This window comes from Lepisosteus oculatus, chromosome 10, assembly GCF_040954835.1.
Source record: "Lepisosteus oculatus isolate fLepOcu1 chromosome 10, fLepOcu1.hap2, whole genome shotgun sequence".
Taxonomy (NCBI): domain Eukaryota; kingdom Metazoa; phylum Chordata; class Actinopteri; order Semionotiformes; family Lepisosteidae; genus Lepisosteus; species Lepisosteus oculatus.
Window position 1 is genome coordinate 33,717,122 of NC_090705.1, and position 18,749 is coordinate 33,735,870.

The 18,749-nt window shown below is 37.5% G+C and overlaps 1 protein-coding gene across 7 annotated transcripts in view; it reads left to right on the forward strand.

Annotated features, from left to right (window-relative positions):
• Positions 1–18,749, forward strand: part of LOC102696067 (solute carrier family 45 member 4) — an 86,256-nt gene that overhangs the window by 52,286 nt on the left and 15,221 nt on the right. For all 7 annotated transcript variants that reach the window (XM_015357477.2, XM_015357475.2, XM_015357474.2 and 4 more), the window contains 2 exons: positions 13,481–13,669; positions 17,719–17,898. In XM_015357477.2, coding sequence (XP_015212963.2) covers positions 13,481–13,669; positions 17,719–17,898 — 369 coding nt within the window. The remainder of the gene's footprint in view (positions 1–13,480; positions 13,670–17,718; positions 17,899–18,749) is intronic.

An 18,749-nucleotide genomic window follows, 5' to 3' on the forward strand; every position in this document is an offset into this window, starting at 1 on the left:
ATTTTAACCTCCAGTTTGTTTTTTTCTCCTTCATTTTTTATGCGAATAAATGTTTAAATTATTTTATTTTTTTAGATTTTCTTCACATGTGTTTGAAATGCAGTTCCTGGTGTTTTGTAGTCTTAATTAATAGCTAGACGAGTGCTGTGTTCTTTTCTGGGTTGGAAAAAGAAATAACAACAAAATTAAGACTTCCATAAATGTCACAACTGCAGATAAATATATTTGGAAGATGAAACGGAAGAAATGCTTTCTAGAACACAGGATATGCAAAGCTTTACTGTGACTATAATTCAATCTTACTGCATACCAGCTGCAATTTAAGGAATTCTACTAATATATTGTGTTTTACTGTCAGCCTGTAATACAGTACATTTCACCCCCCTGTGAAGTATCCGTGTTTCTATCTGAGCTTGCAATCATGATGCTTTTTAAATAGGACTTTATATATAGAATTTAAGAACGTTGGCCTGGTGTCCCCAGCGAATTTAAAACTGGGTAAAAAATTTACATTTCAGAAATACAATGGTAAGACTCAAACATTGCAGTCCACTAACTATTCCCAGTGAACTTGTCACAACTGGACTAGTTTTTTTGCATGAAAAATGATCACAATTACATCATTCTACCATACAGAGCTGGTAAAGACTTATCCAAAAATAATGATGGACTTTCTGAATCTACTTTTGTAGGTTTTGCTAGCATTCAGCTGCCTTCACATATAATAGTCTGAATTGAAACGCTCAGGGTGAAAAGTACTGTTCTCAGTAAAAACAGTTAATTAAAAAAATATCTACACTACTTGTAATTCATCAGAATGCGGTATAATTGACAAACTGTGAACACTTTTGCTAGGCACTGTAAATGCAATTCAGAAGCTGAAAAACAAAAGCAAGCCAGTGTTGCAGGTCTTTTATTATTAAGGGAATGTTTTTCCGAGCAGGCTGATGTGATAATAACGGTAAATCTTGTGTGTGTCGGCTGTATTTGAAAACTAATTAATGTCAGGCTTGTAAAGAGCTGAGTTTGCCGTTACGTTTCCTCCACTTTGCTCTGTGCCTGTGCTGTACCTGCCAGAGAGCTTAGTGCTAATGATGACATTGGTTTTAGCTCTGCGCTTCATACCTCAGCTCCTGTTGTAAACCTAAGGACTTCCATCTGCCTATTCCAAAAGTCCATAAGAAGCCCCATCACATTTTCCTTTTCGCTTTTTCCCCTGAGCTTTTCCAAGATGACTTTAAGAGGTTTTACTGATTAGTATAATATAAAGGCAGCATGAAATTTGTCTTAATTTCTGCCATTATTTTTTTTTTTAGTTGGTTTTTGAATAGTTGAGCTGACGCAACGTGTTGATAAGGCAATGCTGTCTCAAGCAAAAATAGTGTTTATTAATCTGAGGCAACTTTTCCCACTTGGTCTCCTTCTGGATGGTAATACCGGGAGGACCTGGTGCACTTGACTTTTTTTTGGCAGAGACAGGGGCGCACCAACTCACTAAACAAGTGCAGGCACCTGTTTCCTCTCCACTTAACAAACCCCACGCCAGCATTCATCCCATCTGAAGGCACTTAACCCCTGACCCCTTCCTTCCTCTTAATTCCTTTCCCTTTTACTTTTCACACCATTCAAACAGTTTCTCCATTCTTCAGCTTTTCTCACAAGAAATGTTAAAGAGACGTAAGAAGAACAAGTCAAATAATGGGGCTTTCCGTAAATAGGTACATCACATGATATGCACCAATATGAGTCATTTTTTTTTTAAGTTTAACAGACGGTATAATGATTCACTGGATCCTTTCGGACATAAAATAGGGCTGGTGGGACAGTGACGTCAGAAGGAACTCTTTTGCCTGACCTGCCTTGTTCCGCAGAAGCTAGATCGTGAAGTTTGCTGAATTGCTTTATTGCAACTTAATTATCTGATGTAGTTTCAGTGCCGTTTTTGTGCCTCATCAGTTAGTGAGACCTCATCAGTTAAATTCTCTGTGGGACATTTTCAAACCTTAAGATGCAAAATAAAAAACATAGGCCTAGGTCTTTGAATGTGTCAACAGTACTTTCTTTCTGTCTGTCCTGAACAGGGCAATTCAAAATCTATTGGGAGTAAGCCACATTTTAAGTGTGTGGTTGCTTAATCAAAGTTTCTGCTACAGTTAGGTCAAGGTGTAACAAATAGAGATAACAAAACCTTTTTTTGTATCTTTCTTAAGTGTTTGTCAGAGTAACATAGAAAAGGTGTTCACTATAATTCACTTCATGGCTTTACTCTCATTGTTAAACAGCAAAATCTGTGCTCTTTTATTTACACTTTTTATTGAACAAAATGTAGGTTATATAGAGTAATACAATACAGTAATACAGGAGTTAGTGAGTTTATTTGTTTCTTACTGTTTTTGTAGTGTCACCTTTGTGTGTGACTGTACTTTTTTTACTTGTTTATAAGTGGTTGTCCCTGTTCTGACTGTTTTTGCCGTGGTTCTGCTTAGAATCCTGTGGTACAATAAGCATTTCCTGAGGTTCATGAGTCTTACAGCTCTCAGTATTGTTACTCATTTTTGTCCTAATGGAAAAACAGCATAATTTACTGTAATCTTATGTCCTGTTTGGATGTTTACAGGACTGGTTTCAGAAACAAAATCTGTGATTAAATCATTTTTTTGTTGTGTTTTGCTACACAGAAGGTTTTTAGAAGGGGGGAAAAGTATATTTGTTTTCCCATAATCTCACAACAAAAAATAGGAAGAGGAAGTTGAGTTCTGACAAGTGATCCAGGAGGTCTGTCATTATACCGGGAAAAAAACTGGGTATGAAATATAATAAAAGGACATGTTCCCAAGCCAGGTCACTAATATTGTTAATTGTTTTTTGGTGTGAACAAAAATGTGAGTGAATTCTAAGATCCTGTTTGGATAAAGGGTAAAAGTCTAGTCTGAGGTAGCTGCTGATAAGGGCTTCCAGAATGTTCTTCTCACGCTCGTATCCAGTTACTCTAAGAGCCAAATAAAGATACAACAAACAGCAAAACTCAGAAAACACTGCATTCCAGTAGAAACTAAAAAAAACACAATAACGTGGAACAAATTCCAAACTACCTTTTATTTAGATGTTTTATCTTTTTAGATTTATTTTTTCTCATGAGTGAAGCCTGGGTGTCCTTTAATATTAAATGTTTTAAGCTTTAATATTAAATGTTTTAAGAGCTAGTTAAACACGGTAGGTCTTTATTTTCCATAACCTTTTATGGAAAATATTTTTGTTGTATTGTTGTTGTATTTTGTTTAATCTAAAGAAATGAAGAATATTGTTTTACTTATCACTTGTGTCTCTGGATTAAGGTATTGATTCAAACAAAAAATCTAAGTGTCAAATACAGTCTTACTTAAAACATACCCTGCAAACTTTAAAATCCACTAAGAAGTTGCAGTGCATTTTAATTATAAAATGTACATCTCTTTTAAATAAAAACAAGAACCAAATATTTAAATAGATGGTGCAGTAGTTAGTATTGCTGCCTTGCAGTTTTAGTTTTCCTTGTTCAGTTACAGACCTGAGGTGCTGTCTGATAAGATCACTTTATTGGCCATATACAATTTCTTGTATTAGAATTGTATTTGTCTTTTTCGCTTACCCCAACTTTCTCTCCATGAGACACACAGACAGGGAGAGAAGCTTGGGGTCAGACTGCAGGGTCAGCCATTTATACAGCGCCCCTGGAGGAGCTGGGTTAAGGGCCTTGTTCAGGGGCCCAACAGAGTAGGATTCCTCTGCCGGCCGCGGGATTTGAACCAGTAACCTTCCAGTAACAGGCACAGATCCTTAGTCACAGAGCCACCGCTCCGCCCTTAAAAAAATGGATGGATTAAATGCCACAACTTTCTGTAATTTCTGAAATTTCTGTAGGAAGAGGACATCCAGAAATTTGACAAATGTCTTTTCTGTTTTACTTCCCAATAGTTTCTTTTATCCCCCAGTTCACAGTACTGAGCTCTAGTTCTGAATGGCAAGTCAGGTTGATTAGACCTGACCTCAGAAGACCTGCCCACCAGTTGAGCCATTCACCTTCAACATACCACAGTGCTTTACAGTAGAGTTTTCACTGACATTGGTTGAAGAATAAGCGCATTACGATTAATAGGAACTCCCCTCCACCACCACCAATGTGCAGCACCCACCTGGATGATGCAATGGCAGCTGAACGGCACCAGTACACTCCCCACACATCAGCTATGAGTGGGGAAGAGATCCAATTGATTAACCCAGTTCATGGACAGGGATTATTAGGAGGCTATGATCGATAAAAACTAGGAGGAAATTTGGCCAGGACACCAGGATGACACCCCTACTCTTTTCGAGAAGCACCCTAAGATTTTCAATGACCACAGTTTTTTGTCTCATCTGAAGGACATCACCTTTTTTTTCACTCCATTACTGTATTGAGGCATTGGGACCCACGCAGACCACAGGGTGAGAAGCTCCCTACTGGTCCCACTAAGACCTCTTCCAGCAGCAACCTTAGCTTTTCCCAGGAGGTCTCCCATCCAGGTACTAGCTCGGTCAACATCAAGCTGCTACTGGGGAAATCTCAGTCACAGTCAGCTAGTGATTTATGGGCCATTGAGTTTATCTTCCACTCAAACAAGCACCTGTACTGTGTGAGCCACTTGAAAACTCGTGTTTTCTTTTTAGAAGGAAAATTATTCTTCATTAATACAAAAGTTTTTAAAAAATCATTTAATGCCATTTAAAGAGGTGATACTCCACATGTCTTCAAGGATGACCCAGGCGTATTCCTCAATATTCTTCAACACTTTTTTATCAACTTTACAAACCCTGCTTTCTTGCTTCATTTCTTTTGTTTCACACATTTTAAAGAGATCTGTACTCGCTTAAACTCCGGAGAATATCACCCGTGGAGCTATGTGTTTCATTATTCCTGTAGTTCATTTATTGCCGGGTCTCTGATCCAATGATGGCTTGGTGGAAACAAGGAATGAAAGCTGTACAGTTGTGTGTGAAGCTCCACATTCAGTATTTGTGACATTCACAGTTTGAACACTCTGAGAACACCTCAGAGTCTAGATACTGTTCTTTCGATTATGGTGTTTTTTTCAATTGGATTTTGGTTATTGTCTTCTATAGAATAATGTTTTTGGAAGAGTAGGTGTTACATGTGAGTATGCATGCACAAAAGTAGCTGCACTAGGTGTTTCACATTGATAATGACACAGTTGTTGAAACAAATGTCTGTTTCACAGGTACAGTATATCCAAATTGGTGAAAAGACATCATTTTCTTGCTGTAATTAATGGCAATGAGACTAAAGTCTGTTTGGCAAGATTAATTCAGCATCTTCAATGTAATAATGTCTGTTCTTCTTATTACAATGGTCATCTAATGCTGTGCTAGACTTAAGCTGATAGGCGTTAAGCAAGAGATTTACCTAATACCAAAAGAAAGAGAAACATTTTGTTCTATTTGTAAGTCAGTTCCATCAGTTCTAATAGTCCTGTAACACCTTATTTAACAATCAGTTTTATTTTAAGGCCAGTATGCAAATACATCGCCTTAACTGTATGTCATGAGATCCAATCATTAAAACCGAAAATTTACTAATGACTAAATCTAGCCCTTAATGAAAAGTTTTGGTTAAAAGTTTACAAATAAAATAATTTATTATTATTTGCATGCCATTCCTAGTAACCAGAGAAAAAAATGTTCTTATCTTATTTTGTTGTCCAGTTTTATTTCTACAATAATCTGAGATGGATAGAATGTAGTTTATATGAGCTATAATAAAGGCTGTCAAGTAACCCAGCTACACTAATTTTATATTTTAGAATTCTATTCTTTCAGTAGATATCAATCTAATGAACACACAACATAAGCACCATTTCCACCTTTTTCACAGGATTACGTGCCTGTGCATTAATCCAATTTTACAGATCCTGCATACAATTACTTCTACTAAAGCTGTTTACATCATGAGAAACTGAAGGTTATATAGCACAAATTCATAGGATTAATACAGTCCAGACACTTTTTACTTCTTACTACCTGTAGTTTCTCTAAAGGATGTAATAAAAAGACAAAAGGTTATTTGTATAACCCTGGCCCATGCATAATTATCTGATGGGAAAACAACAAATTCAGTAGCTCAGCAATAAACAATGACCTTGAGATAACAGGACTCAGTAGCAATATAGAATAATGAATACCTAAACATTGAAATTTTATAGAAATTAGTAAGGGGTGTTGTTTTTGGCCTCAGTGTCTAATTTCTGGGCACAAGATGTACCTAAGTGAAGAAAATTGTTTTTCTTTGTCTGCATCTGCGTTATCTCATGGAAACAGAGGTCTACAAGGTCAGGTTGGTGCTTTTGTATTTGAGCAAGAGGTATTGGGTGATCGTTTCTCATCTGTCACTGCCATTGTTAACATGATGCACATCAACAGTTTCCTTACATTTGTGTCCACTTTCAAATATGATGCGTAAGAAACAAAACAGGAACTTCATTTAAGGTGTTTTAACATCAGTATGTTAATTTGCAAGCCCTGGTTGGCCCTCCTGCTTCACAGGTCTTTGGTTATACATTATGGATTAACTCCTGACCTGGGGCACCTTCTGCATTGTATTTGTTGACCTAGAGCTCTCATGGCTTTTGTCTGAGTGCTCCTGTTTTCCTTCTACTTTCCAAAGACATGCTGACTAGCGAAATTGGTTTCTCTGATATTATTTGGTTTTTTTTCTAGTTCTGTCTTGTGCTCTGGGGTGTAGTGGCTTTGTAAGCAGCTTCCTGACAATGAATGGATCAATATGGCTCAGAACATTTTCCTAATAATATAACATTTTGACTTATAAAAGTGACACCGCCTGTAAAATAAAAGTAAACTGGAGACAAGGTCCTTATTGCTTTCAAAAACAGGATCCAGTTAATTTTAAAACTTTTTGTAACTGTTTTATTGTGGACATGAATGGCTATACTGACCCAAGGCCCTGAACATCTCAAATAGTGCTCCATGATGTCTAAGTAGAAAAAAAGACAACTTATCCCTTCTAGGCCTAGTCCACAAATTTCCAGTGGACTATCCCAGTTTTTTTTATGAGTGTGGTGAAGTCTTCATTGTAACCCATTACTCTGAGGTAGAAGCTGGACACGCTGCTTTCAGTAATGAAGCATAGTCAGAATACTTTCAGAATACTGCTGGAAGTGGTAGTACCTTTATGTTTAGAAACATACATAAATATAACAAATAAGAGATCCCATCGCTTTTTAACTGTGACATATCAAGAACGTGGTACTCATCTGTTAAAGGCTGCTTGCAGAAGTTACCTGTGCATTGAAGAGAAGTAGTTCTTAACTGTCTTATTTTCAGTATCAGTATTTCATGGAACTTGCTGATGACCCGAGATAGAATATTGCTTTTGAAGCCACAAGTCTTACATGCCAGCTTTTTTCAAATTTGGGTCCTGACCCTGAGACATTTTCTCACACAAAAAACCCCACAGCACAGTACAAACGAGATGTGATCAGTAGCATCCTGCTGAGACGTGATTGGCCTCCCAGTCATGATATTTTCCCTTGAATATCGTGAAAAACAAGGGTGTTTTGTACTGTCGTTTAATAAGACCTTATTTGCTCCTTTGCAGTAGGCCCTGCAAGTTAAATTTGGTTTTACTTTATTTTTAGTTTAGTGCTGTTAAAATGCATATATTATACTGTAATTTAAATTTTAAATAAAAAAAACATTTTAAAAACCAAAAAAATTGCAAAAATTGCAAAAAATTACAGCAATGTACTGGTTATTTAAAAGTCGCTGTAATTCCTGATAGTACTGCAGGTGCCTAATAGTTTTTAAATTATTGTGCCATCATGGAGCTAATGCAAGCAGTGCATTTCCACATTTCAGTTTCATAGAGTTAAAAAGAACTTGAATTTAAAAGCAAGCTTAAACAGAATAGAATATTTTAAATGTAATGGAAAAGCCTTTCCTTGGTTCGTAAGGAGTCCATTATCCCAAAGTCTAGATAGTCTGGAGGCTTTTTGTAGCTACTACATGTAATTCTAGTTCTCAGTATTGGGTACTGCTTCATACTGCTACAGACAGATGTTTTATTCTGAGAATGTGTGTAAAAACTCTGTAGATACTTTTGCATAGTGTTTCTGTTACCACACGTACTATATTGAGTTTCCTAACAAACAAAAAAACTTAAAGGAAAATTGATTAAGCTGTAGTACTCCTTTATCTCAATTTCAGGTTTTTGTTTTAAACTAGATCTTCTGTGGCATTTTTGTTTTCTCTGCCATTTAAATTTATATTTATTCCGTACTACCTTTAAAAGCCTGACTATAATAATAATAATAATAATAATAATAATGATGATACTAATAACAATAAAAAATATTTTATATAGCGCCTTTAAAGGTGGCTTCTCAAAGTGCTTTACAGGATGAAAAGCGGTGCCTAACTAATATTTGCAAACTCAAAGATGCAAGTACTTCAAGAACTAAAGCCTGCTGATTTGCATTTTACATATTTTAAAGTACTTGGAAAGCTAGACCTTGTTGTCTAGTCTTTGATTATTCAGAAACAGTTTGAATGTGTGGGAATATCTTCGGATGGACCTAGTTTTGAAAATCATATTCATCTGAGGTAGCCAGTATATTCGCTTTGAAAGTTTTGGATTCTCGTTTAGCTTTAGTGAATTTCAAAACAGCTTCTTTACCTTCTATTATTATCTTGGCAGACATAGATTGTCACAGTGCGTGAGAAAGCTTCTAATTATAAGACTAGTACAGTATAAAGCGCACACAATGGAAAAAGTGATGCTTCTAAACATAGTGGAGAAGCTATTGAACCAATGGCAGAATTATGCAACACTACCTGGCATAGAGAGGAGTTGCCAGAGAGTGCAGATGTTCCTTTGGCAGCCATTAGCAACAGTCAAAGGGCAAAAATAATCAGCCCGTTAGTCCTTATGATATCTGGTCTTTCCAAGGTGTTAAACTGACATAAAGATGAAAGCTTGTTCTTTTTTTCTGTTTTATTCTTTCTTGAAGGGTGCATCCCTTCCAAAAAAGGGTGATTTATTCTTGCACAGTATTATAGGTATTTAAAACATTTGAAATGAAAATCAAAGTAATGTGGAACATTCTGTTAATTTGGAAGAATTAGGTGTTTTCTTTCTCTGAAACTTGCATCGAACAACCCAGGACTGGTTCTCTCACATTTTTCATATTTTTAATCTGTTGCTTGGGACTTCCACTGCCTTTTAGTTACACAAGCTGATATATAATGCATTATGTAGAATCAAATGATTCTGCATTATGTTTGCTAGATGTTTGCTTTTAATATTAAATATTATTATTATATTAATAATATATTAATATTTTAATATTACTAAATAGTTAAATCTATAGTGTAGTAAGAGCAGTGTATTGATCTCAATTTTGTGTTATGAGATTGATCCCGGCGTCGCTGAACTAGAGCAGCTTAGATTTGTTCTTTCTGACAACGTTGTCTGATGGGATTTCCCGTGTGGGGGATGATTGACCTTTGGCTGCTTGGTGTTAGATTCCACACTGCACATGTTTTTGCGAACTGCGTCATATGTGTGAGTTTGCATTGATTTCCCCTGCCATCGAATTGCATAATGGCTGTCTTTGCCTACAGAAATACAAGGTCACAGGTCTGCTTAACATCTGAGGATTCTGGTAATAGGCTTACTGTCTAACGAAAAAGATTAATACCAGTCCTGTTATTTGTGTTTGGGGCATTGAAAGGAAATAGGCTTGTTTTTGCTGTGAATGCAAACCACAGGACACAACCGAAGGTGAATGTGCATTTAAAAACGCAGAACAAGACATACTTCCTTAGGCAAACGGTTGTGGGAGTATGGAATAAACCACCAAGCCACTTTCTTGAAGCCAGTAGCTTGGCTTCTTTTGGGAATTGGCTTCTTGGCTCAATTATAGTGGCTATCAAGTATTCATACCCCTTGGACTTTTTCACATTTTATTGTGTTATAAAACTGTAGAATTTTGTCTTCACTTTGTCATTATGGAGTGTTTTTTTTATTGATCAATGGCAAAAAAAAAATCCAGTTAAATACATTATGACTCCATAGTGCAACACAATAAAATACACAAAAGTTCATGCGGGGGAGTTGGTGAATACTTTCGATAGCCACAGTAGCTTCTGACTAGCAAGTGGACTAGACAGGCTTAACGGCCTCCTCTCATTTCTAATCCTTCTGCTCTTAAACCCTTCTTATGGCAGTCGCATGCTTTTTGACTAGACCAGGCACTTGTTTTTGAGGTGTGTGTGTGTGAATAGTGTGTGTGCCATCATGGAGCTAATGCAAGCAGTGCATTTCCACATTTCAGTTTCATAGAGTTAAAAAGAACTTGAATTTAAAAGCAAGCTTAAACAGAATAGAATATTTTAAATGTAATGGAAAAGCCTTTCCTTGGTTCGTAAGGAGTCCATTATCCCAAAGTCTAGATAGTCTGGAGGCTTTTTGTAGCTACTACATGTAATTTTAGTTCTCAGTATTGGGTACTGCTTCATACTGCTACAGACAGATGTTTTATTCTGAGAATGTGTGTAAAAACTCTGTAGATACTTTTGCATAGTGTTTCTGTTACCACACGTACTATATTGAGTTTCCTAACAAACAAAAAAACTTAAAGGAAAATTGATTAAGCTGTAGTACTCCTTTATCTCAATTTCAATGGAATAAACCACCAACCCACTTTCTTGAAGCCAGTAGCTTGGCTTCTTTTGGGAATTGGCTTCTTGGCTCAATTATAGTGGCTATCAAGTATTCATACCCCTTGGACTTTTTCACATTTTATTGTGTTATAAAACTGTAGAATTTTGTCTTCACTTTGTCATTATGGAGTGTTTTTTTTATTGATCAATGGCAAAAAAAAAATCCAGTTAAATACATTATGACTCCATAGTGCAACACAATAAAATACACAAAAGTTCATGCGGGGGAGTTGGTGAATACTTTCGATAGCCACAGTAGCTTCTGACTAGCAAGTGGACTAGACAGGCTTAACGGCCTCCTCTCATTTCTAATCCTTCTGCTCTTAAACCCTTCTTATGGCAGTCGCATGCTTTTTGACTAGACCAGGCACTTGTTTTTGAGGTGTGTGTGTGTGAATAGTGTGTGTCTGACCTAAGATGGTACAGATGTCCTTCAGTTCTTGCATTTTCTGTGTGCGAGTCATATACTTAGGTTTGTATTTTCAGCAGTTGTTTATTGTAGAAACAATCTTCCTTAAGATAGATAGATACTTTATTGATCCCGTGAGGGAAATTGCAGTGCAGCAGCAGCTTAACACAGCAACAGTGTAACGAATTATACAATAATAATACAATACATACAATACAATCAGTACAGTGAGAAGTGCAAGAGATAAACAGAGACTAGGTGTGAGTGAAATGAAGGTAAGAGATGTACAGACCCTGTTACTTTAACTGAACAGCTGTGGGAGCACGTTGCCGCGTCACATTGTGAGTGCTGATGATGTAGGTTTCCTCAAGAAAAGCACTGATGAGATTCATGGTAAAGTGAGCTGCTAACAGCTGAACCACTATAAGTGAAATATGGGACTAATGTAATGCAGTTTAAATCAGGCTAGTTTTTGTTTTTCTCACATGTATTCAGTTTCCAATGTGAATAAACTGGGTCTGTTAATTATTAAGTGGGATACATGATGTTAAAAGTCTTGACCGTTTGGGCTGTTTCCTAATGACTGCTCCATATCTGAATCGAATATTGAATTCTTATTTTTTTGCCAAAATGACACTATATTAATTCAACTAATGATTGCTGACCTCTGAAGCTTTTTTAACATAATTTAAAACTTTCATATGTATGATATTGCAGCAGGTCTACAGGATGGTAGGGGAGCATATAATAATCATGTTTAATATTTATTCTTCATCATTTAGAAAGTGTTATGATAGCAGAAATAATAGTGTGAGAACCTAGCATGATAACATTGTCCTGTTGATCTCAAAGGCCAGACCTTTGTTATGCTTGAGAAAAACTTTGCAACTTATATACAGTATCTATCATTTTGTAACTGCTTTCTTTTCTTATTTTCTGATGCTTCTTACTGATGCTTATTTGGATGGCCTGTCCTTTCAAATAAGCAGACCTTTAGACTGCAATGATTATAAAGGGCTCCAGCGCTTTAGAAGTGGGCAAATGTGTGTTTTAGAGTGTCCAAAGGATACTCAAGTCGCTTCATGAATAGAGGGTTAATTTTGTCTGTTGGAGCTGAGCCAACACTCCCATTTTTAACCTTTCACAGTTTTAATTATGTAGTTGAAGTCAATGTCTGTAATTTAGGGGATTGTGTGAAAAGCTTTTTTTTTCTCCATTTTACAGCATGGTGTTGTAATGAACAGTAGTCATGTAAAAACCTAAAAGAACAAAATTGCTCTTTCTTTAAGGTCATTCTTCGAATTATTTTCTGGGAGATTAGCTAGCCTTTGTACAGCCCCGTATTATGAGTCAAGAGCATTGTGATCCTAAGTCTTTCCTACTGCTGCCTAGCTTTGGGACTGGTAAAGCAGATCCAAGGTCTTGCAAAGGCCTGTTACTCCTGGACTCCTGGGAGGGGGGTCCAACTGCTTCTGTGTGGGTTGCAATTGCTTGAATTGTGAATTGAGCATGTCTGGAACATTCTGTGATTACCATGACATTTAATTATAATTTTAATTCTCAATGGCTGAACTGAGTGAAGAATGGTGAGCACATCTAGCACATTGTAATGAAACTAATCATTCTGCATGAATACTGAAGCGAGACATCGCATTAGCACATAGATGTAAGCAGCAGCAGAATGGGTGTGCTTTTTCATTGCAACAAAGCGAAAGTCGACATTGCTCCCAAACGCTAGCAGCTACTGGACTCCTCCTCCTGCATATTTAACAAACCCCAGCAGAACCCATGTTCCTTCCATAACGAAATTGGGTTTTTGTATGTTACTGTGAGGTTGGAACATAGACGACAATGGGGAAAGGTTGAAATACTGCTGTATTAACATCAATAGGTATTGGTTTATTGAACTGCAGTATCTCTGCAGTATTTGAATGAAAGCATTGATATACTGTTCAATTTTTTATAATTACTTTATGTATTACAGTGTAATTACTACATATTATTATTCCCTTTGCAAATTATATATTGAAACCATGCTCATTTACCTCTTAATACAACACCAGCAGAAAACTCATATTCAATTACTTTGCTGTCTAAAAATGTGATTGAAAATAAACTTGAATTTGATTGAAAATAAGGTCGGAAATAGTCTTCTGAATATAGCAGGAAGTCAGTAGAATTGTCTCTTCTATCTGGTGTCTTCTGTGTTCCAGCCATCTGTGGGCAAGTGTAAAATGATGCGACTCTAACCTTAACAGCAATGTTAACTTTGGCCATTTTGCGGGTTGTTTCTTACAGGTCTTCCAGAACAATACTACAGCCTGACTTGGTTCCTCAGCCCTATCCTGGGGCTGATATTCACTCCTCTGATCGGGTCGGCCAGTGACCGATGTACTCTACGATGGGGTCGCCGGCGTCCATTCATCTTGGCCCTGTGTGTGGGTGTCCTCCTCGGAGTGGCTTTGTTTCTCAATGGATCAGTTATAGGTGAGGCCAAACAGTGGTTTATTTCTCATTTTCTTTTGGAATAATTTGTTTCTGGGTGCCAGAAAGCTGCTTGCTTAAACGAACACAACAATGCTCTTGCTTCATGCAAAAACATATGGTGTGTGTGATCGACGCAAGTACTTTTATGTTCAGCAGTTGCCTGCTTTGAAATGCCACTAAGAAATTTATGCACAGTTCTTTTGAAAGAACACCGTTCGTTTCCTTTAATAGCCAGTGTGGAGAGTTGGTGTCCACTCTTGTTTTTTGAGGGTTTTATGGATGGTAACATCTCAGTGGGAATCAGCCCTATCTTCTAACAACTGACTCCTGCACTTTACCGCAAAAGCAAAATAACAATTAAAGACAGGTGAAGATTTAACTTCATTTCAGACTCGCTCACGTCCTGTAGGAAATGTATGTGTTCCGAATTTTACATTCGAAACACAAAGTAAATGTGGTCTGGGAGCTTTCTTGTGTCCTTTCCAGCATAATGTAAAGAAGGAATTGGAATATGAAGAGTGTGTTAAACAAGTAAGAGGCCCTTTGAAAAGCAGTTCCTTGAATCCAGCATGCTACATATGCTTTCTTAGGATTTGGAACAAAACGAGTATGTTCAGACACGTTACACAGTATTCTGCTGGTTGCTTCTTCTTACACTCCGGATGGTTTTGGGGTCGTCTGAGTGTTGTGTGTTAATGTAGTGATTTTGCTTTGCTCTTTAGCCGGTCCACCAAATGAGCGCCGTGTTCCCTTAGCTCCTGAGCCCTCATATATAATTCATCACCAAAACTAGTCACAATAATAGCCAGTAATGCAAACATCAGCGGTTGCACTGTGCACCGCTAGCAGCGCAAACTCGGTCTGTCTGTGTGACATGGGAAAGGAGTAGGAACCAGTTCACAGGGAAATATTTCCTGTTGTGCCCCTTTTACCTTTCATTGCCTATCTGGAAATACTTCCTGTCTCCAGCTTTATTTAAAAAAAGCATCACCCCTTTCCCCATTCAGCGTCTGTTCCATTGTCAGTAGGACGGCGCTGCCACCACACACAAGCACAAACCAGTGACTCTGACTTTTCTCTTTCAATAGCTACATGTTTGAGCAAAGCGCAGTTTCCTTTCTCAGTGACAGAGCTTGACTAATAACTTGTTTGTGTTATTGTTTTGTTTTGTTTTGTTTTTTCTCCCGAAAGCTGTTACTGTCTTCTGGGACAAAAAAAATTATTTGACTTCTACGAAAGCAAAGTAAAATAGCACACAGCAAAGAGAAGGCATCATTGTAGCCAGGCTCTGCCATCCGTGGTGCTGATCAGTGTCCAACATGTTCAAACAATGGCAATAATTCAATGGAAAATGACATTCAGATACATTTTCAAGCATAGAAATCCATATCCCATGTGTGTTGTTATCTAGTAAACCATGTATTTCAAGAAAGCATAAAATGATAAGACTTGAAATACATGATCCATGATTTATACCAATATTAACAGCATCTCTTAAATGAAAAATTGAAGGCTAACAAAAGACAAAAAATGCTTTGTTAGTCCTTTAGTATTTTGGCCATTAGTGTTTTTTGACTAAACCATTCCTGTTAAACATAACTGATGGGTGTGCCTATTAAATCAACCCTCACTGTCCGATATAGCAAATCAGGATGAATTTCATCTGTTACAGAGTTTCTCAGCAGACCACAGAATCCCACTGATCTTATGATAAAGATGTCCCATTTTTCTCTACCTCCAACAGCACACGATCTTGAAACAGAGTGCCCAAAAGATCTTCCTCGCTGGGCTTATGGTACACGTGATGGATTAGATGTGACATTTCACACTGATTATTTCTGTTTCAGCCCGACCCAGTGACAGCTGAAATCAGCACTCTTGCAGCTTCACAGTGAGTGAAGTGCTTCAGGAGCCCTCTAAATCAATAGATGTCATTAGAATGTCTTTTCCTTAAAACGCCAACACGGAACATTTGAATCACTCACTGTATTTTGGAATGGATGGACCAAGAAAGAAAGAAGGAAATTCAAGGACCAAGTCTAGATGCTAATGCTACTTCTTTGAGAATGTAGTAAATCCCATAGTACAGCAGATAAACTGCAGGCATAGTATTACAACACCGAATGATACATGAAGTCTCATCATCATTCAGGCTAGAGACATTGACAGATGTACAGTACAGATTCTAAAATGCTAGTGAGAGAAAGGTTGCCTTTAGATCAATAGGAAAGCAGAGATGGATATATCAATGAAAGTGTGACACAGCGTATGTATTACTTGCAGTGTTTAAAATGGTTCAGCAAGCTGGGTGAATGTACTATGTAGTGCTCACTGTTCCTTTGTCATCTAGCTTGTTTTAAGAAATAATTGAGGTCTTTGTGAGGCGGCATGGTCAACCACTCAGGAATCTGAACTCTGTTCAAGTTTGGCATGTAACATACACAGTTACATGCCCGGCAATACACAAAGTGTTTGCCACTTTTTCAAAATGAAAACAGGGGAGTGCCCGGCGATTTCCAAGAAGAGAACTCCAAGATAAAGTCCCCCATTTTAGTTTCCGATCAGATATGTTCTTCACCCCATTTTTAGTGCTTGAGCTTTTGAAACGCAAAGTATTTACAGTATGTAATTGGGCTTATTAAAAAGGTGTTTTTTTATAGATACAAATCCTTGGTTCACAGAATGATCTGGAGGTATAGAGGACCTTCTGTTCAGCTGATGTTGAGTTTGAAGTGACGCTGACATACCTGACTGCACACACAATGCCCAGTAATCAGATAATGTTCTCCCAAGGGTCCAGCTGCTGTAAATTTTAAGTGGTCTGAAGTGGTATATTAGTCTAAAGGGCAAGACCTTTCTGAACAGTTTTTTTTATACAATATGGTACAGTTTTTTTTATATAATATGGTACAGTGTCATGTGGTATATCTGTAACCAACTAAAAACATCTTAATTCATGTTTCTCAATTTCAACATGTTAATAAGACTTTCAGTCAGAACCTGATTGTCATATAAAATGTTTATTCTCTCCCTTCTTTTGAAAAATATTTTAGGTTGGTATTCAGTTAGCTACAATTTTAACCGTATTTAAGCATTGCAGCTACATATACAGTATCTTATGGAAAAATAAACATAAAAAACTGCATAGTCTTTTAAACAAATAAACATGATAATTCAGGTGGGTAGCTGTGTCAGGATGCGTAGGCTGCAAAGGAACAAGTAATAGGTTTATTCCATGCTGAAAAAGAAGAAAGAAAACAACGTTTCGGCTGTGGAGCCTACTCCACACACCTGAAGAAGGCTCCATGGCTGAAACGTTGTGTTTTCTTTCTTCTCTTTTCAGCATGGAATAAACCCATTATTTGTTCCTTTTCAAACGTGATAATTGATGCTTAACTCATTTAGCTCACATTTTTATCCAAAGCATGTTTTACATTTGTACCCATTTCTACAGTCAGTTATTTTCTGAAACAATTCAGGTAAAGTACTTTCTTCAAAGGTAGAATAGTAGTGTTACATCTGGGATTTGAACCCACAACCTTCCAGTTACAGGTCCAGAACCCTACGAACTGCTCCACACCCTGGTCCCAAACCAAACCTTAACCCTGGTCCGTCTTAACTCTGTCAGCTAGGGCTATCCTTTCGAAAATAATTGCCATATGAGACAAAATTTAATTATAGTTTTATTGTAGAGCTTTTTTATTGTGCCCTGCAAATGGCTCTGCTATCCCTGGATTGGATAAAACATTTAGAAAGAAGATGGCTGGATTTTATTACACGTCCAACCGTTTCTTGGTCACTTGAACTGAAACTGTAAGAAGAATAAAGGTGTTGATATTAATTCATTTTAATTGATAGTTGTTTCTTTTCCCTTGGGTACTGTGGTTGTAACCGTAAATTAATGTAATTATGATAAGTAAAAATAAATGTAATTAGTGTGTTGTGACGCAGGTCTGTTTTAAGGGTTTTTTAAAGCATATTTATGTTTTTATGATAGTTGTTCTCTTCTGATGTTAAGAGCGGTGTTTGTTTCGTTCTCTGTGTTACAGGTCTGGCCCTTGGTGATGTTCTTAATAACCAGCCCATCGGAATTGTACTGACAGTGCTAGGAGTGGTGGTGCTGGATTTCTGCGCCGATGCTACTGAGGGGCCAATCCGGGCCTACCTGCTGGATGTAGCAGACACAGAAGAACAAGACATGGCACTGAATATCCACGCCTTCTCTGCTGGTATGAAACAGACTGATGCCGACCTTTCATGCGTACGAAACGGACACTGAGCCTGAAGAAGGGCAAACTGCGCGTCTGAGGACTCCTATTTCAAACAGTATTGGGGGGAAAAAAACTAGCATTTTCTTTTGGATTTTTTTCTAGAAGATGTAAGCCATCTTAGGCTCAGCTTGGTATTTTTGGCAAATGTATCCCGCTTTCCAGCTGGGTTTTTGTACCGTGAACAAAACATCTGCGCAAATACTTTTGCTTCATAACAGAAAAATGCCCAGGAAAGGCAGACAGTCTATTCCAGTGGCCAAAATGTATTTTGTTTGCAGGCAAGTTTGAAGCCTCAAGTTTTTCTGGATCTTTACTGTACTTTGTTGAAGATCTTTTTTTCTTGAAGTCTAAAGAGGGTACATTTTTAACTTGGCTTCACATACCACACCTAAAGCTGGGGGAACATTACACCAGTCTGTAGCTTGGTACCTAGTTTGAGGAGACTGGATTTTAAACCACTGCATGAGGTGTAGACCTGGAGAACACAAACCTATTTTTATATAGTACGATACACACGGGATATGAGGTGTCTATTCTTCATCAATCCTTTATCAGAAAGCTTCTTTTTCTGTTGAGGCAGACTGCAAACAGGAGCTGGTCCCTGAAGCACAGGGTGTGTGGTATAACCCCACCTTGTGTCCATTGCAAGACACACACTCGCACACGGACAGTTTTGGAGTCACCCATTGGCACAACCTTTGGAAGGTCAGGGAAAACCGGAGCATTCAGAGATGATCAATGACACCACAGGGAGAACATGGCATGGAAATATTTGAGAATGAAATCTCAAAGGATACAAATATATTTCC